Raw genomic sequence first — 27,089 nt, 5'->3', positions numbered from 1 at the left:
AGTGGCTCCCTTGTGGGGGACTGCACTTGGGGCTGGGGTGAGGAGGCATGGGGACCAGTTCCACACAGCGAAGTAACTGTCATCTGCAGTATCACCAACACCTGGGAGCCTATGAGAAATGCAGAGTCACAGGCCCTGCTGATTCGGAATCTACATTTTACCAAAGTCCCCAGTGATTCCCCGCACTGTTGAGTTTCTTTAACACTGGCACCAGCTTTTACTAATTGCTCACGGTGCTCCAAGTGCACAGTCAGGTGTTTTACACACACACCATCTCATTTAATCCTCACACCCCTCAGCTATGAGCACCTCCTTTGACAAACAAGGAAAAATCTGCCGTTCCTTCAACAAATCCTTCCTGAGCACCCACGTGCGAGGCTCTGTGCTAGAGACTGAGAATGAAAAACAGGCGCTCCCCTGCTGGGGAAGAGCTCAGAAGCCAATGGGATGTGGATTTCAATGTCTTGCCAGATGTGTGTTGCTGGGCGACTTCCTCAGCCTCTCTGAGCTCGTTTCCTCTTTCTCTTCCGCCGAATAGGGTTAATAATCACACCGCACAGGGCTTGGTGCCTTCCCTAAGCCAAGTACTCACTCACGAGGCCTGACTCTAGCGCGAGCTCAGGAATGGTAGTATTGTGACAAATGGAAAACCCGCCAGAAGACAGGGAGAAGGTGGGTCCCCGGGCCGCGGTGGCGCCTGAGGAGGGCTGAGAACCTCCCAGGAGGGGCTGAGCTCGGAGCGCGCTCTCGGAGACGCGGTGATGCGCGGGGCCCGGGCCGTGGACAAGACTGCAGTGTCCTGCACCACCTGCCTCCCACTCATCAGGCCGGTTCTCCCCACCTTACGCTTAGATGAGTTTCGAGTAAGACCACTGCTGGCATCACGAGTCTGGGTCCCCGATCTCACCCTTTCCGGCTAAGCGAGGCAGGCCCAGGTTGGCTGCAGCCCGCGGTTCCTGTGCCGCCACCAAGCTCTGGGCGCCAGCGCCGGGTAAGTGGAGCGCGGAGATCCGACGGCGCCCCCTCCCGGCGAGCCTGAGCCCACGGCCGCGGGCTCCAGTGGCTTCCGGGAAGCCACGCGCGACTGCGTCGCAGCCCGAGCCCTGACAGACTCCCCACGCTGCGCGGCCTTCATCCCACGGCCGGGGCGATGGCAAGGCGGTCCCGACGCGCGCAGGGGTCTGAGGAATCGGCTTCGGGATTTTGTGGTCCGCAGCCTGCACCACTGCTTCCTGTAATTTAATTTTCTCTCCCAAAAACATTGCTAATTAAATCCTTTCTCCGGCAAGCCGTCGCCCCCCGCTCCTGCTAGTCTGTTTATTAATTACCCGGCACGTGTGAGGGAATTTTTGGCCTGGGCGGCTGGCGCGTCAGGTGGAGGGGCCGCGCTGCCCCTGGCTTCCCTCCCCAGGTCTCCTCCCTCTCTTTCCACCTGGAACAAGACAGCAATCCTTGAGGTCTCTGAACAAACGCAAGAACCGTCCTTCTCCTGCTGCTGGTGACCTCTGCTGCTCGGGGCATCCCATTCGTGTCAGTTCGCCTCCCCTGACTTTCCACCTGCTCAGTCGTATTCCCCCTTCCCACCACTATCCCCCGCACGGCACGCTGGGTGGAAGGTTTCCGGAACGGGCCCAGTGGCTTGTGGAAGGTCACACAGCCCATCCAGGGCACAGTCGGGACTAAAACTGAGCTCTCTTGAAACTTGCCTTTCAGGGGTCACAAACTCAAAGCCTCCAGGGGCCAGATAGCCAAGGGTAGAGTGTGGGGTGGCTCTGGGTTGGGCAATGGTGGGGGGGAGTCTGTGGCAAAGTGAAAGCCACTTGCCCCTTTGGGGGGTCGTTAAAACCATGTGCCCCATTGAGGGCCAAGTGTGTGCAATCCCTGCCACGTCTAAGAGCGAGTCCAGTGTTCACGGAGGGCAGTGACCCGCCCAGGGTCACACAGGGACTCAGAACCACTGGGCACTCTGGGTTCACACTGTGATCTTTCCAGGATGCCACTTACTGACTGAGGACTTGGGAGCAGTCCTGCTCAGTCCTGCACCCCCTGCCACATCAGTCCTTGCCCCTCTGGCCTGCCCTGCCCAGGGTCACCACACCCTGCAGGGCCTCCTTCCCCACAGAGTACCTCACACCTTGGGCACCTCTCTCCCCTCCCCTCTACCTAAAATCACCCCTTCAGACAGCTTCTGGCCACCTCGCAGCTGTCAATCAGAAAAAGAAGGCAGCCTCATTTCAAGGTATTTAGTGGTAAATACCTCCCAGAATTTGAGACAAAGGGCCTGGGGAGCCAAAATGCTATTTTGAAGGACATATTCATAGTGGGGGAATTTCAGGCATCACAAGCCAGCCAGAAAGGGGGTATTTGGGGACAGGAAGGCTGGGGAGAAGCCCACATACAGGACTGCCTCTTTGGAAAGCCTCAGCACCAGCTCCACTCCTCTCTGAGTTCCAGGTCAGCCCCCTGGTCCCCTCCTACACAGCTTTTTGGCCTTCCATGGGGGGACCCTCACATGCAACCCCACTTTGGTAGCTGTCTGTTGCCCTCTCTGGAGGCTTATCTTTTTCCTCTGCCATAGACAGGCTTTGCAGGTGTTTTTCTCCTCAGATCCCACTTTCATTTTAGAGTCTTTGGTGGCTCCATGTCCTGGTCTGCAGGGATGGGGGCAGAGGTGTGCTGGGCTGTGCTTGGCTCTCTGCCAGGGTCTGGTCCCCTCCTGCAGGTACCCCAACACTGCCTGGGAGGGCTGCCATCTGGAAAGAGCTTGAACTTTTTCCCTGACTAGGTAACATCCTTGAGCCTCAGCCCCAACTGTCCTCAGACCTCCACCGATACTCTGCCCTGGAAGAAGTGGCTTCATCTAGGGCAATCTGCCCATAATCCTCAGCTGGGAAAGATCTAGGGACCCCCATTTCCCCTGCAAAGTCACCATAAGCAGTTGGCTGTTAGCTCTGCAAGGCACAAGCTGAGCCTACTTCCTTTCTCTGTATCTATCTGTGCCTATTACATAGTAGGTACTCAATAAACATGTTGAATGAACAGATCAATGAATGAATGAGTAGAAACTTGGCTCCTTGTTAATTTTCAGCAGGGAATGTATTGTGTGTCTATAATATTCCACAATGGAAAGACAGTCTAGTGCCAGGTTAAAGAGACCTTGGAGCAGGCAGCCTGAGTTTGAATCCTGACTCTGCCACTTACTAGTTTCAGGCTTTGGGCAAATTACGCAATGTCTCTGTGCCTTTATTATTATTTTTTACCTGGAACGTCGGGGTTATAATAAAACATACCTTGTAGTATTGCTATGAGGAATATGTGAGTTAATACAGATGAAGTGTGTGTAGGACAAGGGCCTGGCATGTAGGGAAGGCTCAGCAAATCCTGGTCATTGTCACCAGTATACTACTGGTGACAATGTAGTATCACTACACAAAATGACTGTATCAACAATGTTAGTGTCCTACACCATGCTAGGGACGGGGGAAAGTAAAGGATTCCACCATCTGCATTTCTGCTTTCCAAGGGCATGCAGTAGTTAGGAGACAAAACCTACAGGAGAGAGTAAGAGTGACAGAGAGCTGCCAACAGTAGTGGCAGTTTGGGATAGAGGGTTTCCGGGAGGCTGGACCAGTTGAGGAAAGGTCCTATGGAGAAGTGCGATGTGGAGGAGGGGCTTGGGAGGGACCTAGGCTAAAGGAGGAGGCATGCTGGGGCCACCAGGTTACAGGGTGTGGGGAGGTGCCCACCAGGGTGCAGAGGGCCATGCAGGGAGCTGCCTTGCCAGTCCAGATGGGGCACTGCACATAACAAAATGTCATTGCTTACATCTCAGGGTCCCAGCCTTTCCAGTTCTTTTGTAGCTCCTGGAAGCCATCTTGGTAGGAATGGTGTCCTTCCAACACCATTTGCTGAGGCTGTGCAGGAAGGCAAGAGTGATGGGGAACTCCCAGAGACCTCTCTTTGGGCCCAGAGAGGACTAGGAATGTCTGATGTTCCCAGGTGAGCTCTAACATCTTTGGGCTGATTCTCTGGAAAATGAACTTAACCCTCTACCTTTGATCACCAACCTGGAGACCTGTGGATCCTTTAGAAAAACTAGACATCAGTTCATGCTTGACTCACCCAAATGGGACACCATGAGCTGGTATGAGTTAGGGTTTCTAAGAAGTGATCAGAGGAAGGAGGCAGGGTCCGTGGGGAGCGTGGCCTGAGGACAGACATCCAGTTGTGGCTGCAGGTGTGTGCTCACATCTCACCATTCCTAAATGCAGACTTGTAATTCCCAGAAATCACCTGGTATCTCTGTCTCTGCACAGTCCCTCCTACCTCCACTCCCACCCACAGCCCTGCTTTTCTGCCTGGCCTTCTCCTATTCATCCTGCATGACCCAGATGTTGCCTCTTCTGGGAAGCCTTCAGGTCTGCCCTAGTCAAGTAAGTGCTCTCCTCCAGGCTTCTGTAGCACCCTGTGCTCCCATCAGCACTTTCATGCGGCTGAATCACAACCATCTGCAATTTGTTCTCTTCCTAGTGAGCTCCTTGAGATCAGGTACTAGGTCTCTTTCATCTTTGCATTCCTGGTTCTTGGCATCATGCCTGGCATAGAGTCAGCATCAATGAATGTTTTTGAAGAATGAAAGAAGGAGCTGGGCCAGTACTGTGAATAGAGAGGGAAATGAGGGCAGAAGCCAAGGCCAACATCTGGAGCAACCAAGCTACTCCCAGATACCTCCCACCCCCACCAGCAGGCTCACTGTGGCTAGTGAGCAGGCCCAAGGTTCTGCCTCATCTCTAACGTGTCTCAGATAAGTTAGGAGAAATGCCTCTTCTCTCTCTGCCCATCCTTCCTTTTCTTCCTGGCAGGAGGGGCTGCTTCCCAAGCATCCGTGAGGGCATGCTGAGAGGCAGGGCAGGAGGGAGATGAGGGGGAATCTCATGAGCAATGAGGCCAGTTGGAGGACACTGGGTACAGACAGGAGCCACAGTATTTGGGGGACCAAATGCATGGACAGTAACAAGGACAGTCATATTCCTAAGGAGAAAGACTGGCTAACAGATGGCCCCTGGGACCTAAGGACTGATTGGTTACAGTGGAGGGGGACCTGGGTTGGAGTCTCCTCAAGTTTGTCCTCTTTCCAAAACTCCTTGGGTTCCTGGAGCTTAGAGTGAGGCAGTTCCTGCCTTCCCTAATCTGACACTAGGGCATGGGCCAAAGAAGAGTACCCACTTTCTGGATGGAAAGGTTGAGGCACTGGGGAGCCAAGCATCTCACTCCAACACATGGGCCTGAGGACCCATGATCTCTATTGGCGCTAACAGATGATTCTACCCCTGCTTTGGGAGTCAGAGAGCTGTGCTGTCAAGAATGACCGGCAGATGTCCCTGAACCCCTTCCTCCATGGACAGAGTGGTTAGTTAAAAATGACACCATCAACTTCCATCTGAGGGCCAATGACAGAGGCTAGTGCATGGGATGGCCCTGAACCCTAGTGTCACAATCTTTTCCACCCCAGTCCTCCTAACAATCACCATGTTTTCACCTTCAGGGCCATCTTGGGCCCCCTCCCCAGCATCCCTCTACTCATGCCCCACGTCTTTGAAGTGCCTCTGATATCTTTCCCCTCTTTACCATCCCACAACCACTATCCCCACCTGGACCCTGGCTACATCTCACTGAGATACAGCACATGCCTCTTACCAGGTCCCTCAACCTCCAGTTTCTCCCACTTCCAGTCTATCCTCCAAGGTTGCGCTTTCTGAAATCTACCTCTGATCACGCTGCTCCCTTGCTCAAAACCTTCAGTGGTTCCCTATTGCCTGTCAAATGCCCTCCAGGTCCCTTAGCTTGGCATTCAGAGCCCTCTCTGCTTGGGTCCCTACTCTCAGCCTTAACATCCTCTGTCTCTTCATGATATCCCCTATACCCCAAGGCCCCAGGCCTGTTCTCTGTGCCTGGAAAGCCCTCCCTGTCCCTCTTGACCTGCTGAAATCTCATCCATCTTTCCAGGCCCTGTATCATGGAAAGGCCCCAGACCTAACAGCAGAATGTGCTCTCTCCCTCCTCTGAGCACTCCCAGAAACCTCTGCCAGAATGGAAGCTCTTGAAGAGAGAGTGGTCTCATCTGTTTTCTAGCCCCACGATGTGCAAAGTGCAGTCCTGGGTCCAGCACGGGAATAAGAGATGTGGAGTAAGCATGTGAGTGGTAAATCTGCATCATTCAGACAATGTTCATTGAGCACCTACTGTGTGCCTAGCCCTTGCTACACATCAAGGATATGACAGTGACCAAGGCAAGTGTGGTGCCTGCCCTGTGAAGTGTAGGCAGCCCATGCTCTAGAATGTGCTGAGGATTCGCCACAGCTCCATTCACCCAGCTCCTGCAGCAAAGCTGGTCGCCTGTTGGCCCGTGTTCAGGGCACATACACCATCATGACACAGGGCGAGGCTGAGGGTTCTGCAACAGCTCTTTGCAGTTGTATCCTTCCTCAGTCCAGGCCTTGTGTCTTTAGGATGAATCAGAGGCCTTACTCATTCATCTGCTCAGGGCCCACTCCCTGAAGGGCTCAACACCCTCCGAACTGTCCCCAGGGCTGGGAAGCCTGAGACCTCCAGATGTTGCCTGAGAGGGCAGGGGGCCTGACTGATCCCTAGGAGCAGTTGGCTCTGTCTGTGGAGGAGGAGCAGAGGGACTCTCTTCACTCCTCCTCACCTGTCTTCTGATATGGGAAGGGGAGGGAGAGGAGGAGAAAGAGTGGAAGGAGAAGGAGGAAAAGGGAAGTTCCTAGGTAAGATATTCCAACCCCTGCTCCCTGTGGATCCACCCCAGCACTGAGACCTGTTACCAACCAGAGGTGATACATATGTTGCACCACATGGCCCAGCCCTGGCAAATCACAGTGGACTCTGACTGAGGGCTGCAGCGGGCTGGGGGGCCCTCATCACTTTAGTTGCTGGATTGTGGAGAGAATCAAGGGTTCCCAGGGAGGAGCAGGGGCAGAAGGGGTAGGATACTCAGAGAATCTGAGCCAAGGTTATTTACCAACTAAGATAGAAGTATTTTCAATACTTATTTTAAATATTTGAACAGCTAGTATGGCTGCATCAGTTCAGTCCAGCCCTGCTACCAACAGTGCCCATACAATCATATCAAATACAATTTAAAACCATATGTTTTATTGATGTTCTTCAAGGACAATACAGGGCCATGTGTACAAATGCTACTCAGGTCTCACATCTGGCAACCTCCCCACCCTCATCCCCCATTGACCAGTCTGCAAGCAGTCAACATCCTGTAGGTCTCCCTGTTGCCCTTCCTCAGGATGTCAGGCCTCACCGTGCTGAGACTTCAGGAGGCTGAAAACGGCAGGGCTGGCTTCTAAGCTTGAGCTCTGGGGTCAGGAAAGAGTCAAGGCCAAAATTGCCCAGACCTTCCCCTCCTCCCTCTCCCTCCCATTGCTTAAGTATGGCCAGAATTGGGGGTGAAGATGCCCCTGGTGACTCCTCCATCGAGGCAGCCTAGACTTCCCCCCTTCAGCCATCTCTATCACATCCTTTCTTTCCAAATAACCTGCCCCACCAACCACCAAGATGGCAGAGTGACCATTTTTCAGGGGGTGTGAATCAGTGCACAGACGGCCGTGACAAGGTGCCCCTGATGGCATGAATCTTGTCATCCTGTTCACCATTGCATTGCCAGTGCCTGGAAGAGGCTGGGAACGTAGTTGGCATTCAATAAATATATGTAGGATGGATGGATGAATGAATGAATGAATGAATGAATGAATGAATGAATGAATATGGGAGGGAGAAGTATGAGCAGGTCGAGCCAGTACTACATTAGCTGTCTAGGGGGCATGAAGGCAGAACCACAGTAAAGTCCTCCCAATCTCTGCTCAAGAACCCAGGGTGTTGTGCAGCTATCAGCAGATCACTGCAGTCGGCGGTTGGACATTGCAGGGCGTGGATTCAGCACTACTGCCTGCATGGATGTCATACTGGCTTTGGGACCCAGTCAGGAGGGGGCACTTGTGTTGTCCCTACTCCCTTATATGCCCCAGGGGTCTGGTCCTCTGGGTTTCAGAAAACACACAGTAGTGCCTCCACCGGAGTCAGTCAGATGCGCAGGGATGGTCTGGGAATTGCACCCTTATATTCTGGTCATCTCCACTCCCCAGCCTTAACTCACCACTGCCCTCCATGCCCTGCCACTGACAATGACATGGCTCCATCTCCCTGTCCTCAAATGTCAGTCCCCTGAACCACCCAGGTAGCCCTGTCTGCATAGATTCTCTCTTCAGTGGCTGGGTTGGGTACTGATCTTCAGACCCCTCCCATGCCCACACTCCCCTCCAGGAAAGCAAATGTCTCACAGACATCTCTGCAGATCTTGTCTCTGAATCCAGCAATCACAACCAGGACACCAGAACCTTGGGGTTGGAAGGAATGTGTAAGCTCACCTAGAATGACCCTGTGCAGAAATCCCTTCCACAGCATGCCCGCAGACGACTGCCTAGACTCTGCTGGAATACCTCTAGTGATGGGGCACTCACTACCTTCACTGGCAGCCATTCAAACACTGAAGAGTTTCAGCTGCTGGAATGCCCTTTGTATAGGGCATAAATGAACCCAATTGTCCCTCTCACTTCTCCCTTTCCCCTAGGCATTATTCCTATATGTTTCTAACAGCACTTCTCACCACCACCCATCTCTCTCTCTCTGTCTCTGTCTCTGTCTCTCTCTCTCTCACACACACACACACACTTCCATATGGTTATACAGTTGAATACCCCCTTCCTTTATCAGTAGTTCTCCTTCCCTGACCCTTCTTCCTTGCCTTCCCATCATCTGGCAAAGACCTGGGGGCTGGAGATCAAGTAGAAAGGCTGGAAGAGTTCCAGGGAGATGAAGCATCCAGCCAGGTCCTGGACTGGGCTGGGCTGGCCAGATGGGGCAGGGCGGACAGGGAATAGCATTTGGAAAAAGCAGACCATTGACTTCTGTCTCCCAGAGAAAGGGTCTTGAACCTGGGGAGTGGGGTGAGGGAGCAGCAAGCTACTGAGTTCTTTTTCCTACAGAGGGGATGCGGATACACACCCACTCTTTCCCAACTCCCCTAGCTGTTGGCAGAGCTGACTTGGCTGCCTCTTACACATGGTGATTTTAAACATTTGCCAGCCTCTAGGTCCCAGGGAGTCTCATACCAGCAGCAAGAATCCACTCCCCTCTCCCAACATGGGGGCTGAGAGGAAGGGCTCTAGCAGACAGCAGTGATGAATGAGACCTGGTGGAGAATGGATGAGCCAGGAAGAGGGGGAAAGCAGGGATCCCAAGGGGAAGGAACGAAAGCAGAGGCAGTCCAACGGCTAGCAGCCACCTGGCTGGCTCGTGAGGAGCCTAGAAATGCCTGGGGGGACGTTTTTCCTCCTTGTCATAATCCACCAGCCCACACTGTTCTCATGGGTGGAAGGCGGGGGGAAGATGCTAGGACCTTACCAGCACAAGGTTGTAGTGGGTCATGGGTGGAGACAAGGCTGCCATGGTTTTATTCTCAGGAGGAGTCAAGACAGAGAGAGAGAGAGATAAATGACGGGAGTGTCTGCTACTTATCCTGCTGCTTGGAGCTCTCACTTCCAACATTGAACATGGGGACCAGCAGGCCCAGCAGCCACCTCTTTCCGAAGACCTCTTGTAGGTTCTTGCGCCAGGGCCGGGCCCTCACTGCCACCCCCTTCCGCACCTGGTGGCGGGTCTGCCCGCGGAGGATCAACAGCAGCTGGTGGCAGCAGAAGCCAGCGCAGGCCAGGCCGATGGCGAACCAGAGGTACAGCATGAGGATGACGAACATTTCAGAACCCAGGACAGCTCCTGCAGGGCAACGGAAGGGGAAACACCAGAGCCGCTTTACACCCAGGCCACCTGCAGAACTGTGATCTAGGCAGACTTTCCACTGTGAGGGCGGGAGATTAATGAGATTGACACTACATTTTTTAGCAACCTCAGCGCTGCAGCTGCAGTGAGGGAGAGGAAGGAAGAACCAGCTGCCCTAACTTTTTCTTGGTGCGAATGGCACCTGAGGCAAGAGGGGAAAACTGGAGACCTGGCGAAAACAGCTAAGCTTGATGAGCTTAGCAAGGAGAGCCCTCAGCTCCTGGGGCAGCATCTGGCCGCTGATAACATTTCTGTAGAGTCGGAGATGCCTGTCTCTCTCTGTTTTCTCCTTTTGGGCTGGAAGCAGGGTGAGGGGTTTTGCTCAGGAGGAGAGAGGGGTGAGCTGAGGACCCTAAAGAGGGAACGGGTGTCTGGGCAGCTGTCTAGACCGCAGCACCTTCTCCGTACTGTTCTGGGAGCACTGGTTGAGAGGACTCAGGAAAATGACAGCATGATGGAGAGCTGGGAAGAATAAGTCACGAGCTTAGTCTCAAGAGCAGCCCAGAGCACCAATGTAGAGAATAATTCAGTCATTAACGTTAACAAGAGGACAGTGTGGCCACCACAGCATTCCACCAGAGCTGGTTCTGTCAATCAAATCTTGCTAGAAGAGGCCCCCAAGGTCATTGGCCCTGTGTCATGGGGCAGGATCTCCCCAGAATCCCTCTAAACCAAGCACTTCCTCTTACTGGTTTGAAATAATCACTGAGTAACAGCTCCCACACTCTTCCTCAGAGTTTGGATGGCTGGTCCAGACTAGGTTTGAGTCTCCCAGCTGTGTGGACTTACACAAGTGTCCCAACCTCTCAGTTGAAGTTCACTCATCTGTACAATGGGTATAATAATACTAACGATTTCATTCGGCTGCATGATTCAAGAAAATGATGTACAGAGTGGTCAGCATCCCGGTTCACACTCAGTGTGGTGCTCCCAGCAGAGGGTCATTTTTACAGAGCAGGAGACTACATCCAAAATGAGTTCAAGTTTAACTCCTGAAACTATCAAGCTTTCTCCTTCTCCTTTTCAGGGCTTAGAGTCCTGGCTGGGCTGCAACTTTGGCAGCTGTGGCAAAGACACTTACCTTGATCTGCCCAGCAGCCAGGGCACTGGACCCTGGCATTAATTCGAAAGTCCTCCTTAGCCCTTGGCTCCCTGTAGGGAAACCCTATCACCTCCTCTGGTGCGGTGGGGGTATCTCCTCTAAGGACTCCACCTTACAACCTATTCTGCCCCTGAAAATCTCAACCATATTTTGCCCTTTCCCTAGCCTTCTCTTGCCCCAGCCCACCTCTTCCCAAGTCTCTCCAGCCTCCAATTTCCAAAGTCCTGGGAACTGCTCTTTCAACATTTGTCCAGTATGAGCAGTGGTGGACTCAGCAGTCAGGGAGGATGTGGATCTGATTCAGATTCTCTCATTAGAAGCCTCCTCTTGTCCTCATCCCTAGGAGCTTGGATACCCATTTTTTTTGTTGTTGTTGTTTGTTTTTTGTTTTGTTTTGTTTTTTACAAAACTGGAGACAGATAGGCCCAGATGCCATTTAGAGCAGCCCCTCCACTGGCCCAGGGGCAGTAGTGGGACAGGGCTCACATTGGGCTGTGCCATTCCCCTGACCCACTTCTTCCTTGTCGGCACAGATTAGCTTGGGCAGCCATGTGCGGGATGGAAGATCCCAGGTCCATGGTGCCCTTTGGTGTGAGGAATGCTGACAGGCAAAGATGGCCCTCGAGCTGCAATGTGAGAACATCAGAGCTGTCAAGCTTGGGCCTGCCTTGCAACACTGCCCCAGGAATAAGCCTGGGCGGATGGAAGTCATTTCCCACAGGGTTTTTTCCTGGCACTAAATCAAGGCATGAGAAAAAGACCTTGCGGCCTTTTCTTGGCCCCATGCAGCAGCTACAAAAGGCTATTCTGGGGACCTGCTTTGTCTAAAAGTGTTTGAAGTTACCTACCCTGGCTGCTTCAGCTCCTCTTAACTGTGTAATAATAGTTCTGCTTCTTTTCAAAAATCACAGAATTTTCCTAATGGGCCTAAAAGGACACATCAGTCAATCTCCCCTGCCCCTTCCTCCCAACAAGCATCTATAACACCTTTGACAAATAATCACCCAGCATACTTTTCAGTACATCCAAGGACAAGTAGCTGCCTCCCTCCCAAAGTGGCTCATTCCAGAAGCAGCTTCAGAGAGGCAGCCCCCAAGAGGCAGTGTGGTGTGGTGGAAAGAGTATGAACTTTGGAAGCTAGAAGCCCCAACTCCAAATCTTGATTTGGAATCATACCAGCTGTGTGGTGTTAGTGCAACTTAACCTTGCTGAGTCTTTGGTTTCTGAGCCTTAAAAATGGATATGATAATATGGACTTGTCGTGAGAAATGGGTGAAATGTGACATGCATAGTGGATGGTACATAACAGGTGCTCAATGAACTTTAGTCCCCTTTTCCTCCTACTGCATTTTCTGGTAGCACCCATCATGCTGGTGTACTTACCCAAATGCCAAGATACAGGTCAGAGGGTGGCATCTCCCAGATAAGAATAAGATTCAGAGAGGTGACACAGCAACATGTACTGGTCCCACAAAGCCAAAAGAAAGGGCAACTTCTGACACCTAACTAACTAGCCGCCTCCCTCTTTGGATTAGCTTGAGGGCCTGTGGTTGGCAGCCACCTTCACACTAGAAGACCCCTCCCACTTTTAGCTCTCAAGGCCCAAACTCACGGCCATCCATGCTCTGGTGACAGATCTGACTCAGATCTGTACCAGAGTTGGGGACAGCTCAATTTCTTTCTTTCTTTCTTTCTTTCTTTTTTTTTTTTTTTCTTGAGACAGGGTCTTGCTCTGTAGCCCAGGCTGGATACAGTGCAGTGGCATTATCATAGCTCACTGTAGCCTCACACTCTTGGGCTTGAGCAATTCTCTCACCTCATCCTCCTGAGTAGATGAGACAATAGGCACATGCCACTATGCCTGACTAGTGTATTTATTTATTTTTTATTTTTGTAGAAACAGAGTCTCACCATCTTGCCCAGGCTGATCTCGAACTCAATTTCTATTAAACAACCCATGCTTCTTACTCCTTCCTGTCCACCTGCCCTCCTAAGCAGATGAGAGATGGTGCTACCAACTGTTCGGATTGAGGGTTGGGGAACAAGAGGAATGGGAAAGGGAAAGCTGAGCAGGTGGGGTGTATGTCACGGGAGGGAAAGAAGGAGGGTTGTCAAGAGGAAAGATGAAAGGTCACAAAGGATGAGATAGGAGAGTCAGAGGTAAGAAGTCTTGGTCGCCTATTCCCAGTGGATATGGTGAGGAAGTGAAAGACACTGGAACTCATCCTTATGCTGGCACAGGAGTCTGGGCCCCAAGGTGGGCACTCACTGGCTCTGTTCTCCCATCAGATCAAACCTAGCACATATGGACAGGCCTCAAGCCCAGATTTATCTCAGATCAAACCATTTCAAGGTCTTCCTTCTGGAACCATCCATTTTTACGGTTGGCGAAACTACTTGGAAAAGAAAGTATAAGCAGGCTTGTTGGCTCTCCTCATCCCTCCACCTGCCTGTGCTCACACTCCACCCCCTAGCCCACCCACCCACCCTCCCCCGTCCTGGTTATTTTGGTCCCAGCAGCCTCCTGTGCCAGTGCTGGGATCCAGAAGGCCTGAAAGCTGTGAGTTCTGGACCCAGCTCAGCCACCAGCCCTTAAGGCAGCCCCCATAGCTGGGTCCCCTCTGTATCTCTGTGTTCCCACTGCCAAATGGCATGATAGTTCTGTGCCTGGGAAGAACTAGGCTGTAGTCACCACAAAGACTGAAATGATGGCTTCCCCCAGAGTAGAGCAGAAATTTTATGAATGTTCAGCCCAGGCACCTCAAAACAATCTTGGGCTTTCAGTGGAAGTAGCTGCCCCCTGTCTTTCTTTGCTCCTAGAAGGCCAACAGGTGAGGAAGCATGCTCTATTCCCTGAGCCACTACAGAAGAGCTGTGGATTAAGGACCTGAGAGGCAGACCAGAGACTGCCACTCAGTAGTAGGAAGATACTGGGCAAGCCACTTAATCCCATCTGAGTCTCGGTTTCATCATCTGAGAAATGGAGATAACAATGCTATACATGCAGGCCCAAGCACGCAGACACTACCGATTGTGGAAGCTAAGCCATTCAGAGTCAAAGGCCAGGATAGGCAGGAAGTGGAAGGAAATGCAGTAGGAGCCAGTCTCAAGGCCGAATAAAGTGGTAAGAACTGCCACCAGGAGCTGAGTACTTCTAGGGCCAGATATCAGGGAGTGGTCCTTGTGCATACTAGTTGAAGTGTAGTCCTCAGCCAGGTGCAGTGGCTCACACCTGTAATCCCAGCACTTTGGGAGGCCTACGTGGGTGGGTCACTTGAGGTCAAGAGTTCAAGACCCGCCTGGTCAACATGGTAAAACACCGTCTCTATTAAAAATACAAAAATTAGCCGGGCATGGTGGCACGCACCTGTAATCCCAGCTACTCGGGAGGTTGAGGCAAGAGAATCACTTGAACCTGGGAGGTAGAGGTTGCAGTAAGCAGGGACCACGCCACTGTACTCTGGCCTAGGTGACAGAGTGAGACCCAGTCTCAAATTCAAAAAAAAAAAAAAAAAAAAGCCTGCCTCTCCCACCCAAGTTCCCTCTGCTCTGAGCCATCAGCAGGCTGGAGAACAGGCTGGTGAGGTCAAACATAATAGGCAGGAGGACGAGGCTTAGTCTCCTGCTGGGCTGGGCTGGCAACAAATTCAATATTACTGCAATTGGTTGGTGAGACCTCTGGAGAGAAGAGTCCTTGGGTGACATGTAAGCAGGACTGGGGTCCAGGCAGAGGACGGTCATAGCATGGTTGTACCTCATGGGGCTACATGGAGGAATGGCCAGCACCCAGCCCTGCCTGGCACAGAGCAGGTATATTACCTGGATGCCACAACTCTGTGAGCATATGGACAGCATGATGGATAAGGATGATGGGGGCAAGGGGGGAGGTGGCCAATAAAATACAGCATGTCCACTTAATTTGCATTTCAGATAGCCAATTGCAAATTTTCTCAGTGTATCTCATACAATATCTGGGACATAATTATACTAAAAAATTATGAGTTGTTTATCTGAAATTTTAATTTAGTGGAAGGGTCTGTATTTTTATTTGCTAAATCTGGCAACTTTTGGGGCTGGAGTTTGGGGCCCAGCAACCTTTGGGGTGGGAGGTCTTTGTGTAGAGCCCGACCTGCCTGCCAAGGCCCACTCACCGGAGAAGAACTGGCTGATGGAGGTGGGCAGGAGCGTGAGGAAGGCCAGGGGGTGAGCGAAGGAGATGGAAAGGACCGCGGAGATGTAGGCCACGCCGGCCACCATGGAGTAGAGGCAGGCCAGGGAGGTGTAGAGGCAGAACAAGACGAAGTTACGCATGTTCCTGCTGCCGATGCAGTTGCCGGTGAAGAAACAGTGATGGTCGTGCCTCAGGGTTACTCTGGCGCACACTCGGCAGAAGTGGGTGCTAGGTGAGGGCCACGGAACCTTCCTGGTCGAGGCCCCCTGGCAGGCGCCCAGGTCGTCTGGGGAGTTCTGGATGACCAGGACGTAATTGCCCAGGGCGTTGGCCGAGAGGAATAGGAAGAGCGCCCCGTGGAGCAGGGCCGGCGAGAAGAGCCGGGCGGCCGCGGGGTCCTCGCGCATGCTGGGCAGGAAGAGGAAGAGCTGCAGCACGAAGGTCACCAGGGAGATGCACAAGAAGTAGGCGGGGGCCACCACGTTGAGCAGCCGCAGGGCCAGCATCCTCGATTACATTCCTGCGGGACCCGGGGTGAGAAGAGGACTGACTGACTGCGGCGTCCAGGGGGCGCCCTCGCGCGCTCCTCCGTGCCGCGCCTCTGGGGCTCTGCACGCGACTCCACGCCCCCAAACCCCTGTCCCGCCGATTTCCCCTCCCCAGTTCCCTAACCCCGGACCAGGCAGGCCAGAGACCCCGAGCCCGCAGTGGCCTCGGGTCTAGGCCCTACCTGGGGGTGAGTGTTGCCTGGGGTTTTGAGCGAGTTCGGTGCCTTGGCGCGGTAGAGTCAGGCACAGCAATGCAAGTTGTGAGGGTGGGGGGCGCTGGGGGATAGGACTCCTCCCCTCTGTGGCTGTGGAAACAAGCCCAGGTTTGGGATTTCTGGTTCAGACCTCCCTAGGAGGAGGAGAAAGGGAAGGATTTGGGGTCGGGGGCAGAGGTATCAGCGGCATTTGAGCTGCTGGAAATCCTGCTTCACACTTCCCTTTCTCCTTCCCTGCGCCCCCACCCACACACACATCTTGGGCAGCACTCAGGGACCTCACCGGTTACCCAAGGCTCTTTGGAGGTATGTGTGCGTGCGGGACCACGATGTGTGTGTGTGTCCTTGTCTGTGACTCTGTACGTGTAATCTGTGTGCGCTTGAGTATCTGTATTTGTGTATGTATGTATCTGCGTGTACAGACACGCAGCCTCTGCCACCTAGCTTAAAAAAATCAATTAAAACAATCGATACACTCACACTCGCTCTCGGGCACCGGGTGGGGTGGGGACGCAGCCAGAATACCTGTGTCAGCGGGTCCTGGCCAGCACATCTCTCCAACGCTGGCTGCCCGGGCTATTTCTTTGCAAAGAGCGTTTTCATTTGAGGCGAAATTAAAATCCCCCCTTCGCGCCCGCCTCCCGCCCTCCTCGTGAGAGAAACCCAAACAACCCTCATGGCGCCGAAATCCTTTTCATGCCGACAAGCCCGTCCTGGGCGCACGAGTGGATGCTTGGCCGGCCTTTCCTGGGATCGACCCCACCGCCGTGCGCAGCCCTCACAGCGTCCCCATCCCACTCCACGCCTCACAGCCGGGATTCCTGGCCAGCTTCGGAAGCCACCGAGAAATAGGATTCCGTGCGCCCGAGAGAACTTTTCCAGGGGCTAAGGAATTGGCCAGCCGGAGGCGCGAGAAAAGTTCTGGGAAGGCGGTTGCACCTAGGATGGGCGGATGCCACGGGGCCTCCGTCCAGGCTGTCCCGTCAGGACAGGGCGACTGGTCACCTTGGAATCCCCTTTACAGGTCCCAGCGCCCCCCGGGAACCCGCAGCCTCGGCAGAGAGCGTGGGCCTCTCCCTGCCGCTGGGGCGCAGCGCAGTGCACGCCAGAGGGTGGTCGCAGGGGGCTGGGCACCGCCCCCAGTCATGCGCCGCGGGGGGCTGCGGCGGCGCTGCCCGCCCCAGAGAGCCCTTGGCCTGGGGCTCCGGCGAAGCAAGTGCCTTCCCCGCGCCGGTCGCCAGGGGGGCGCGGGAGCAACCAGATGCGCCGCAGCGCTGGGAAGGCGGCGAAGGACAGGGGCTAGGGGAGTGAGGGGCGCTCGGTGGGCAGTCTCAGCCCCGGCCCTGCGCGGGAGAAGGGAGAGCAGAGACCGGGGCTCAGGGAGCTGTCCGTTGAGCACTGGCGCCCGCCTCGCCCGCAGCAGAGGGCGGCACAGCCAGAGCCTTAGAAAGACCGGCAACGCCGGCGGCCGCGGGCTTCTCGGCCACTGCCTCCCGGACGCAAGGGAAGCCGCCCCCCGCGCCTCCGCCGCCGCACTGCCGCCGCCGCAGAGGGGTGAGGAAATGAACTCACCGAGCTCTGGTCGCCGAGAAGAGGAGCACCGGACGCCGGCTCTCGCCCTGCCCGAGGCTGCAAAGTTGTGGGCTCGGCCCGGCTGGCTCGCAGCCTGCGCTTCGCTTCGGGAACTGGGCAGGTAGCGGGGATGTGGGGAGGAGGGAACGGACAGCTGCTGTTTTCCCACTTGGGCGCCAGCGAGTAGGGGCAAGGAAGCGACGGGGACGGCAACTGGGCACCCCCCAGCCCCGCCACCCCTCCCTCCGCTCCTGGGGGCGGTGCTCTGACCGCCAGTCTCAGCATTGTGGACGTGCCCCCTCCTCCCCCCTCGATTCCCCTTGAACGGGCTGGGGCGCTCTGCCTGGTTTCAGCTGCCCATTCCAGTTGGGAGATTGGGATTCAGCCCTGATGTGGATTCTCCAGCCATCATCCTGCCTTTCCCTCTCGGCTATGCCCCACGACCTTCCCTGCTCTCCACTCGGACTGAAGGAACCCTGGGGGTTTGAGAGGTCGGCTTGCCAGGGCAACACCCGTGAAGACCAGCGTCATCTCCTCGGAAGGGCTGTGTACAGAGGATTGGGAGTTGGGACTCTGGAGCCTGTCTACCTGGGTTTGAATATTCACCATTCACTACTGTGAGATCTCAGATTCCAGTTTCTTACACTGTAAATTCCAGTGTAATCTTAGATTCCAGTTTCCTCATCTGTAAAACAGAGATGTGAGGGTTAAATGAAAATCTATGTAAAACCCTTAAACAGGGCCTGCCCAGGGCAAGCACTGCTTGATTAGATCATAATTAGAGACACTACTTATCGCGCCCCTGCTAGGTAGCAGGCACTGCACTAAGCCTTTAGCATAAGACGCTTCCTTAATCCTCTCAGCCTGATCTACGAAGCTGGCTGAGCCCCATTCTGGGGATGAGGAGGTTGAGGCTCAGAGAAGCTAAGTCGCATGTCTAAGGTTATACAGCCATTAAGTGACAGAGCCTGGACTTGAACTTTGTTCTAGCGTTAATGCTCCTGCTCTCGGCCTCCACACAACCCAGCATCAGCCTGGGACCCATGGGCAGCTCTGATTTGGGAGAAGGAAAGACAATGGGAGTTTATCCAGACACAGAGCTTGAACTTGGAGCTGCTTTTTCGGGTCCCACCCCCACCTTCCTATTTCTATTTCCTTCCCCTTCCAGGGCTCCGCTATTCTAAGGTGGGTACCACGATGCACCAAGAGGGTACTCACACCAGTGTGTGTCAAATAGTGGGGGGCGGGGGGGAGCAGAGCCTGAAAAACATCAAACCCTGCAGGGATATTGGTACCATCACCATCCTCAATTTCCTGGGTGTCATAGCTCACCTACATGCTCTGTTCCTCTCCTCTGGGTGATGGCATACTTAATAAATAAATAAGTATTTATTGCTTTCTCAACTGGCTGATTAAAATGAGCAATACCTTGAAATGAGGGCCATATGCTAATCAGCTCAGCCTCTATTCTCGAATAACCAGACGCTGTTCCTCTGTAATTTATCAGCACACATCAAAATAAAAAAGAGGCCAGGAAACCTTTTTGCATTCTAAAAGCATCTGACATGTAAGTGAAAGAACAGTATGCCACATGGTGGCCGTGAGCAGCTGGTAGCCCTGTGAGTTCCAGTGGCCACAGGACAGACATGGGGAGGCACACATGGCCCTTTTTCCTTCAGAGCAGCTTTGTCTCATCATTGTGGCTGTCTGGGCCCCTTTTCACAAGCTCTGTCTGCCTCTCACATGGGCTTGGCAGGGAGGGAGCCTGGGGTGCTCGGGTTTGGGTATACTGACTGAAGATCTCCATTCCCCAAATACCTTGTGAGTCGGGTGGTATTTCTAATTTTATTTTGCATATGGGTGTGAGGTGGGAAGGTGTGTGTCTGAATTTGTGTGTATGAGGAAAAGGAAAGAGAGAAAGAAGCTAAGTGAACGTGGGAAGATGTTAGTGGGGGAAGGGAGTATTCAGTCAGGAAAAGGAGATCTGGTCGTTGAAACACAAATGGACAAGGACGATTTTTAGAAATATCATTTATCAGCAGAAAAGGACATTAGAGCTTCAGATCTAAAGTTAGTGGTTCCTCAGCTCCCCTTAAGGAATGGAATGAAGGGAAGCACGGCAAATGTCATTTTGTTTTTCTGAAACATATGCTTATCCCTGACAAAATCAATAGGGAGGCAAAATCAATATGAAAACTTCACTTGGATTCTGGCCCCATGAGAGTCAAGCAGACTAAGAATGAGCATTTTATTGCCATTTACCAGCTGTGTGACCATGAGCAGGTCATTTAACCTCTCAGCTCTCAGTATTCTCCTCCATGTAATGGAAATAAGAATGCTGCTGTTACTCTCTGGTGATGAGGATCAAATGGGATCATGTAATTTAAGTGCCTTAGCGTCTCCCACATCCTCTTTAGGGCTTCTCTTTTCATCCACAGAACTCTGCTCTGTTTTCTACTAAAATGAGAACTCCTTGCCTATGTTGGAAATGTTTTGGGGTTTCTTCCATATTTCCTAATAGGATGATTTGCCCAGAGTCAACACTGAGTAAAAGTCTCTTAATCGATGAATTGCTACTGGTCTGTCTCTGAAAGGAAGAGCTACATTCTGAGGTCTTTGAAATGTCTGGTGAGGACCAGACGCAGTTGCTCACACCTGTGATCCCAACACTCCGGGAGGCTGAGGCAGGTGGATCACCTGAGGTCAGGAGTTTGAGACCAGCCTGGCCAATATGGGGAAACCCCATCGTTACTAAAAATACAAAAATCAGCCAGGCGTGGTGGCCGGTGCCTGTAGTCCCAGCTACTCAAGAGGCTGAGGCAAGAGAATCTCTTGAACCCAGGAGGCAGAGGTTGCTGTGAGCCAAGACCATGCCATTGCACTCCAGCTTGGGTGACAGAGCAAGACTCTGTCTCAAAAAGAAATGTCTGGTGAGGACACATTTGCCATTGATCTTGCAACTTGCCACCACCCACCCTGAGTCTAATCTCATCCTCCATAAACAATGACAGAAATAATTTATAAACCACACTCTCCATTGTTCTTGTTGTAGATTCCTATAGTTAAGCCATGACTGTACCTTCAGGCAGTCCCATGGGGGCAGGGACACAGATAAGCATCTAATTGCTGTCCAGCCTTTTCCTGGAGATACGTACCCTCAATCTTGCTATTTGGTGGTGTTATTTGAATAAAATGAATTCCCTTTCAAGTGAAAATTATTCCATTTTGCCTCAGAGTGTTGTATTACAAGGAGAGAAATCCATGTAGCAAGCAGCTTCTGCCTTGAGTGAGTAACCCCGCCTCCATGTCTGTCAGGCCTATAATGCCCCAAATGTTTTGGATGGAGACTATTCCAAGATGCAAGGAGCTGCACCTAAGAAGGCTGGTGGGGGTTTTCTTCATTCTCATGCTCTTATTTCAGATAGATCAAGGTGAAGATAGTCTTGGGTCAGGATGCTCTTTAGTGCTGACAGCAGGTCATAGCCGGGGATAAACACAGAGTGCTTCCCACGCCTCAGAAGGCTTACAAAGATGCCATCCCTGCCTGCCCAGATTTGGAAAACATGCAAGTGTAATCTTCATTTTAGCCAACTAAATACATGAAAATTGGATTATCACAGAATTTCTATTTGGAGGTGGTAATTTATTTTGCTAACTATGTCTTCATTTTAACAACGATAACATTAGTTTGATGTAATAAAGTGCTTTGCAGGCTACAAAGTACATCCACAAAATTAAAATTTCACCCCATGAATCTCTCTCAACAGCATAAACTAGCTGGGGTGAGAATTATCAAACCCATTTTCCTTATGGGGAAACTGAGGTTCAGAGATTTGCTGCATGTTAATTTGCAAGGCTTGACTATGTTTGATTTGAAATATGACTTAATATGCAAAACAAATCTCATCGATATCTAACTTTTCTGGAACATGTCAGTAGCATAAACGAAGCAGGTATGTAACATACTCCTCCAGAGTAACAGACCTGAAGGATCTCCCTTTACCTAAAACTGCTGTGCTCTGCACTCTGCATCCCATCTACTCTGCTTTGTCTTCAACAACATTTATCACCACTTGACAGGTATATATTTGTCTGTTTACTGTCTGTCTCTCCCCACTGAATTCTCAACTCCAAGAGAGCAGGATTTGAACTGCTTTATTCACTGCTGTATCCCCAGTGCCTATAACAGAGTCTGGCACATAGTAGGTGCTCAGTAAACATTGGTTCAATGAATAAACATAATATCCATAAACTTGTAAGCCTGCAGCACGTTAATCAAATGCCCTCAGGCACTCTGCTGTTTGTTGCGCTGGAGGGGATGTGTGTGATTAGGGGCAGGGATGCTCAGCCTCCAAGCTCACATGTCAAGGTAGAAACTACAGGTCTGGGTGACAGGTAAACCCAGTGGTCTCCCGGGTGGTTGGTGCATCAAGGTGGAAATCTTGGCTTAGCTTGAGAGAACCTCTTTTGCAGTATCCAGGCTGTGGAAGAATGAACGAATGGGCTCTTTCACCAATTAGCCATGGTTTCCAGGGACCGTTTAGTCTGTCCTGGTAGGGACGCCTGTGCCTGTGGATAAGCAAGTGAATATGCAGCCCCATGGAAGCGGTGGCAGCAAGATTAACTGGCCCTTTCATCTCAGAGTGCGCAGGAGGCAGAGGGAGGAGAAAGAGGGGGTATAGGGAGGGAGAAGAGGAGGGAGGGAGAGGGCAGACAGGAGAAGACAGAAAAGGAGAGAGGAAGGAGAAGAAAGGGGGGTAGCGAGAGAATGCCCACTTATCTGTCTGACACATCAAGTTTATGTCTTCATGATGGAGGCTCAGGAGAAGCAGGGTGAAATCAGCTGTCTCCATTGAGAGCCCTGCAATGCCAGGTGTCCAGGATGGGAAGGAATGAGGCAGAAGGTTGACATCTCAATTACAGGAGGAGGGGAGTGAGACCAAGGGAGTGAGGTCCCCGCAGTGCCCTTGGCTGTTTGGAGGCCTCTTAGATAGGTTGTTACCGTCACAGAGCAGCAGGCAGCACAAACCTCACACTCCTGACCCCCCCTCTTTCTCTCTCCCCCTACCCCAGCAGAGATGGCCCAGGACCCAGGAGAGTGGCAGTGTGGTGTGACCAAAAAAAAATCACAAGTTTTTGGTGTCTGTTGACCTGAGCTTGTATCCCAGCTTTGCCATTCACTGGCTATGTGACCTTGAGCAAGTTCCTTAGCTTCTCTGAGTCTCAGATTTGCTCTTTCTGCAGAGTAGATTCAGGTTTCTCCTGAATTTCCTGGAAGTCGCACACTTTACATGCACTTACCTCTCTCATTGGCCAGAACTTGGTCACATGGCCATACCTAGCCACTGGTCAGTATGTAACCAGCTAAGATTTGTGAGTTGTATTGAGAAAGAAGAAGAGAGAAATGGATTTGGAGAATGACTTGCAGCTTTTTCTTCTACTGTGAAAAAGTTTAGACCTGCAGTTTAGCCATTCCCTGGGCCTCAGGACTGAAGATGGATTTTTCTGGGACTTCTAGCCTCTGAGATTCCAGTTTGTCATTGGTCAAGTGGGGCTATTGCCCACTGCCCTTTTCTGCCCTCCACCTGATCTCTGCCTTCCTCTTGGCACATCTCCTTCTCCTCACAGAACAGGTGCAGGAAAGGCAGCTGCAGCCTGCCAAAGCCTTGGCCCTCAGATGAACATGGACGGTGAGGGCTGGAGGTGGCTATGGTCAGTGTCACAGGCCATCTGGCTGCTTCCATAAGCTCAAAATCTGGCTCCAGATGAAAGAGAAGGGGAGACAGAAAAGATGCACTTTAAATATTTTTTACTCTTAAAAACCATATGAGTAATATGTTTTGTAAGAAAATATAATTTTTTTTAAATTAAAAGCAAAACAAACCCTTTTCATCTTAAGCCCTGAGCTAATTATCATGAACATCCTGTATGTGTCTCACAATCTTCATCTACTCAGATTTGTTCCCCCTTGATTACAAATCTGGGCTCACATCTTCATTCTCTTTTATAACCAGCTTTTAAAATTCAGCATTAACAAGACAATCCTTCCATGTTGATAAATACATTTCCCCAACATAATTTTAATGGACAGCGAGTATGTCCCTCTTACAGAAGTGACACAATTTAATAGGGGTGCACCAAAATTTGGCTTTGATCTTAGTATCAAATTTTGCTTTAGAACTCCATCTCCAACTTTGGCCCCTGAAAGGCTGTATTGACAAGTTCAGACTTGAGCATCATTTCTGGGTTTCCTAGACTGGGGCATGATCCGCTATCCCGTGGCTGTGTTACATGGACTTTGCATGCAATAAGTGTAACAACCTGTTATACTGGTATATCATTTGGATGTACTATAATAAACACTTTCAGATATGGATGACCTTCTATGTGTAAACTGTAATGAATGTCTTCTTTTGTGCTCTATGTGTTGAAATTCTATCGATGTATAAATGTACATTTATTATTGCAAGAGTAAAATGCTGTAATCATTTATGAATGTAAACATTGTCCCTTTTATGTGTGGAAATAATTATTGAGAGCTTTTAAGTGTTCAGATTTAGAAGGAAACACATAGCTAATACAAATTTTGGAAAATATGTCAGCTAGATACTTTTAAAAGATACTTTTTAAAGACTTGAAAAAATTTTTTAATTTTTTAGAGACAGGGTCTCACTCTGTCACCCCCAGGCTAAAGTATAGTGGCACTATCATAGCTCACTGAAGCCTAGAACTCCTGAGCTCACGGAATCCTCCTGCCTCAGCCTCCCAAGTAGCTGGGATTACAGTCTTGAGTCACTACATCTGGCTTAAAGATACTTTTTGAGGCAACAACAACAAAAAAATTAAAATAATAATATGAAGGAGAATAATAGAGATTAGATTACATCAGAGTTCTAATCTTTGTAGAATTGTTTGGGATACTAATATTCATGGCAGTAAGCAAAACAACCTTTTAAACTGTATTCCATTTTTAGTTACTTTATTCTATTTAGGCCATGAGTCTTTTTTTTTAAGCCCTATTTGTAATTCTTTATATCTTGTACAGAAAATAAAAATAGAATGTCAGCTTAACCAACCTCATAATTTCATCAGGAGGGAAACCTCTAAAATCACATATGTTAATAGCAATATCTATGGTAAATTACATTTAACTCAATATGGATTATAAAGAATATGAAAAAAAGAAAAAATATTATCGTTATTATTATTTGAGACAGAGTCTCTCTCTGTCGCCCAGGCTGGAGGGCAGTGGCATGATCTCGGCTCACTGCAACCTCTGCTTCCCAGGTTTAAGCGATTCTTCTGCCTCAGCCTCCCAAATAGCTGGGACTATAGATGCCACCGCCATGCCCAGCTAATTTTTTGTATTTTTAGTAGAGAGGGGGTTTCACCATGTTTCCCAGGCTGGTCTCGAACTCCTGATCTCAGGTGATCCACCCACCTTGGCCTCCCACAGTGCTGGAATTGCAGGCGTGAGCCACCGTGCGTGGCCAAGAAAAAATTATTAGAACAAGTGAGGCATCACACTCCTCTGCCATTATCAGTCAGAAGTAAGCACCAATTTATTAACACAAACATTACATAATACATAATACAGGAGCAATCTCGCTACTGTTAGCACTAAGAAAATGTTGTTCTTGCACTATAATGTTTAACTGTTAAACACTGACAGTGAAGTGCACCAATAAGGAAACTGTCATCACAGAGAATCTCTGATAAAATGTTAGATGTACTCTTTTATCAAAGGCATTGGCTTGGGCTTCAGCTGAATACTGATTGTAGCAATTGACCATCTGGTGTTCAGCCAAAATGTGTGTTGAGTGTATCTCTAACTTTAGATTATTTCCAATTTCTCACTATTATTAGCAACATTGCAATGAACATCCTAACACAAACAACTCTATGGGACCCTGTGATTATTTCCTTGGCTGAATTCCAAGAAGTAGAGTGTCTGGGTCAAAAGGATCCCTATTACCAAACCATCCTCCAGAAAGTTTGTGCCAGCTTCCTTCCCACACAAGGAGTAGGGGGCTTGTAATCTGCCTTCTCACCAGCTCTGGGACCTGCTTTTCCAATCCCCCAGGGAGGCTGGAAGTTGGACGGCAGAGAATAGCATCCTTTAGCTAGCCCAGACACCCCCTGGAGCCCACGATTGCAATTGTAGCTATAATTTATTTTGTGTTTACTTCTTTCTGTCATTGTGGTAGACCATTTACCTCCTGCATTTTAATCCCCTCAATGATGGTTCAAAGTAAATATGGCTGGCTTCATCTTATAGATGAGGAAACGGAAACTCAAAGGGTTGGACGGCCCTGCTTTGAGCCCTAATGGAAATCTCCAGGGGCCTGTTCAAGCAACAGTCTGCAGGCCTATTCCTGCAGGTAAATGAAACCTGCAAGGCCCAGTCCCCACAACCCCAAGTGTTCAGCCCCTCTCAGGATCAGGGATCCCTGCACCCTCCCAGCCAGCATAGTTTCTAGCCAGGGCCTAAAGGTGAAAAGGAAGATGACCACCCGGTGGGCTCAGCTCTGTGCTGTGCACTTTACCTTCACATGTTCACATCTCTAGCTTCTTGGTTGTTTCTGAAGGAAAACATGCCAGAGCCTGTCCTCTCTGAGTGAACTTCCTGGTGTGTGTAAGTCAGATCCAACAGTGCAAGGAGCAGGTCAAGATTGTTGGTCACGGAGTCCCTCAGCACAGTAAGTTGACAGTTGACCTCTTTGGGGGTAAAGGGGCAAGTTTTGATCACGTTCCAGGAGGGACTTTCTGTACATTGTCTCACGTAAGTCTCAAATGGCCAGGAGAGATACCTTTATCTTATACAGGAGGAGACAGTGGCTCAGGAAAATATCCAAGAGCTCGCAGCTAGGAAATGGCAGAGAATGCAGATAAGGACCTAGACCAGAGCACACACTCAGGGCACGTTCATAGAGTGGATGGAAGGATGAATAGATTCTACAGGGCCCTAGATGGTGAAACTACAGGAGCTAGACTACTACAGACCCTCTGTGTGAACCAGGTACTGCCAGGCAGGAAAGAAGAGGGCAGGATTTGAGCCACTCTGGTGGCAAGGGTCCTCTCTTTTATCATTCTTTTAGGCAAGAGAAGTTGCATCTAGGGCTGCCTTGTACAGTTGTTCAGGTTCTACACTTTACAATTCCAGGGGTTGCATTTTCACACATGTATATTTGGATGATTATTATAATAATTTTCCAGTAGATGGCAGTAAAGTATCTTGAGTTAAGGACACCCCTTTTCTGTACAAATATACTGTTTGGGCTATTTGCAGTGCTGGGTGCATCTGTCTACCAGCCTCCAAACTGCTGACAGGTTGCCTGACACCCCTTCCCTCCCTTGTCTCACCCCTTCATCGATTGCCTCAGAGTCTCAGACTTGGGCTGGGGAGTTCAGAGGAGAGTGGCATTAGCACCAGAAAGCCCCAGCTGCATCCTTTATTCCAACAAAGGTGATGTTTGTAATGGGAAATCCTAGGTTCAAGTCCCAGCTCCTGCATTTTTTTTTTTTTTTTTTTTTTTTTTTTTTTGAGACAGAGT

General features: G+C 50.8%; 1 protein-coding gene and 1 pseudogene across 3 annotated transcripts; one reads left to right on the top strand and one right to left on the bottom strand.

The window, feature by feature from the left end:
* Positions 1-7,837: 7,837 nt before the first annotated feature.
* On the bottom strand, positions 7,838-17,724 carry ZDHHC22 (zinc finger, DHHC-type containing 22). 2 transcript variants are annotated; one of them, XM_011949510.1, is made up of 3 exons: positions 17,536-17,724; positions 15,181-15,720; positions 7,838-9,864 (listed from the first exon to the last, which is right to left on the bottom strand). In XM_011949510.1, the coding sequence occupies exons 2-3, from the start codon at positions 15,704-15,706 to the stop codon at positions 9,599-9,601; spliced, it is 792 nt and encodes a 263-aa protein (XP_011804900.1). In that variant the 5' UTR covers positions 15,707-15,720; positions 17,536-17,724; the 3' UTR covers positions 7,838-9,598. The 2 variants fall into 2 exon arrangements, with proteins under 2 accessions (XP_011804900.1, XP_011804901.1); XM_011949511.1 differs by lacking the exon at positions 17,536-17,724 and adding an exon at positions 16,489-16,690.
* On the top strand, positions 16,635-18,931 carry LOC105517117 (annotated as a pseudogene). Its single transcript, XR_001002614.1, has one exon. The product of XR_001002614.1 is annotated as an uncharacterized LOC105517117 (transcript).
* The last annotated feature ends 8,158 nt before the right edge of the window (positions 18,932-27,089 follow it).

Source organism: Colobus angolensis, unplaced genomic scaffold, assembly GCF_000951035.1.
Source record: "Colobus angolensis palliatus isolate OR3802 unplaced genomic scaffold, Cang.pa_1.0 Scaffold3, whole genome shotgun sequence".
NCBI classification, from domain to species: domain Eukaryota; kingdom Metazoa; phylum Chordata; class Mammalia; order Primates; family Cercopithecidae; genus Colobus; species Colobus angolensis.
The sequence above is the reverse complement of the archived record's forward strand: the minus strand, read 5'-3'. Positions and strand labels throughout refer to the sequence as shown.

Bases quoted from the DNA above. Each gene is read 5' to 3' on its own strand.
- ZDHHC22 (XM_011949510.1), bottom strand. From the start codon at position 15,706: ATGCTGGCCCTGCGGCTGCTCAACGTGGTGGCCCCCGCCTACTTCTTG. The intron at 9,865-15,180 runs GTGAGTGGGCCT...GTTGCCCTGCAG, and splicing joins CATCAGCCAGTTCTTCTCCG to GAGCTGTCCTGGGTTCTGAA.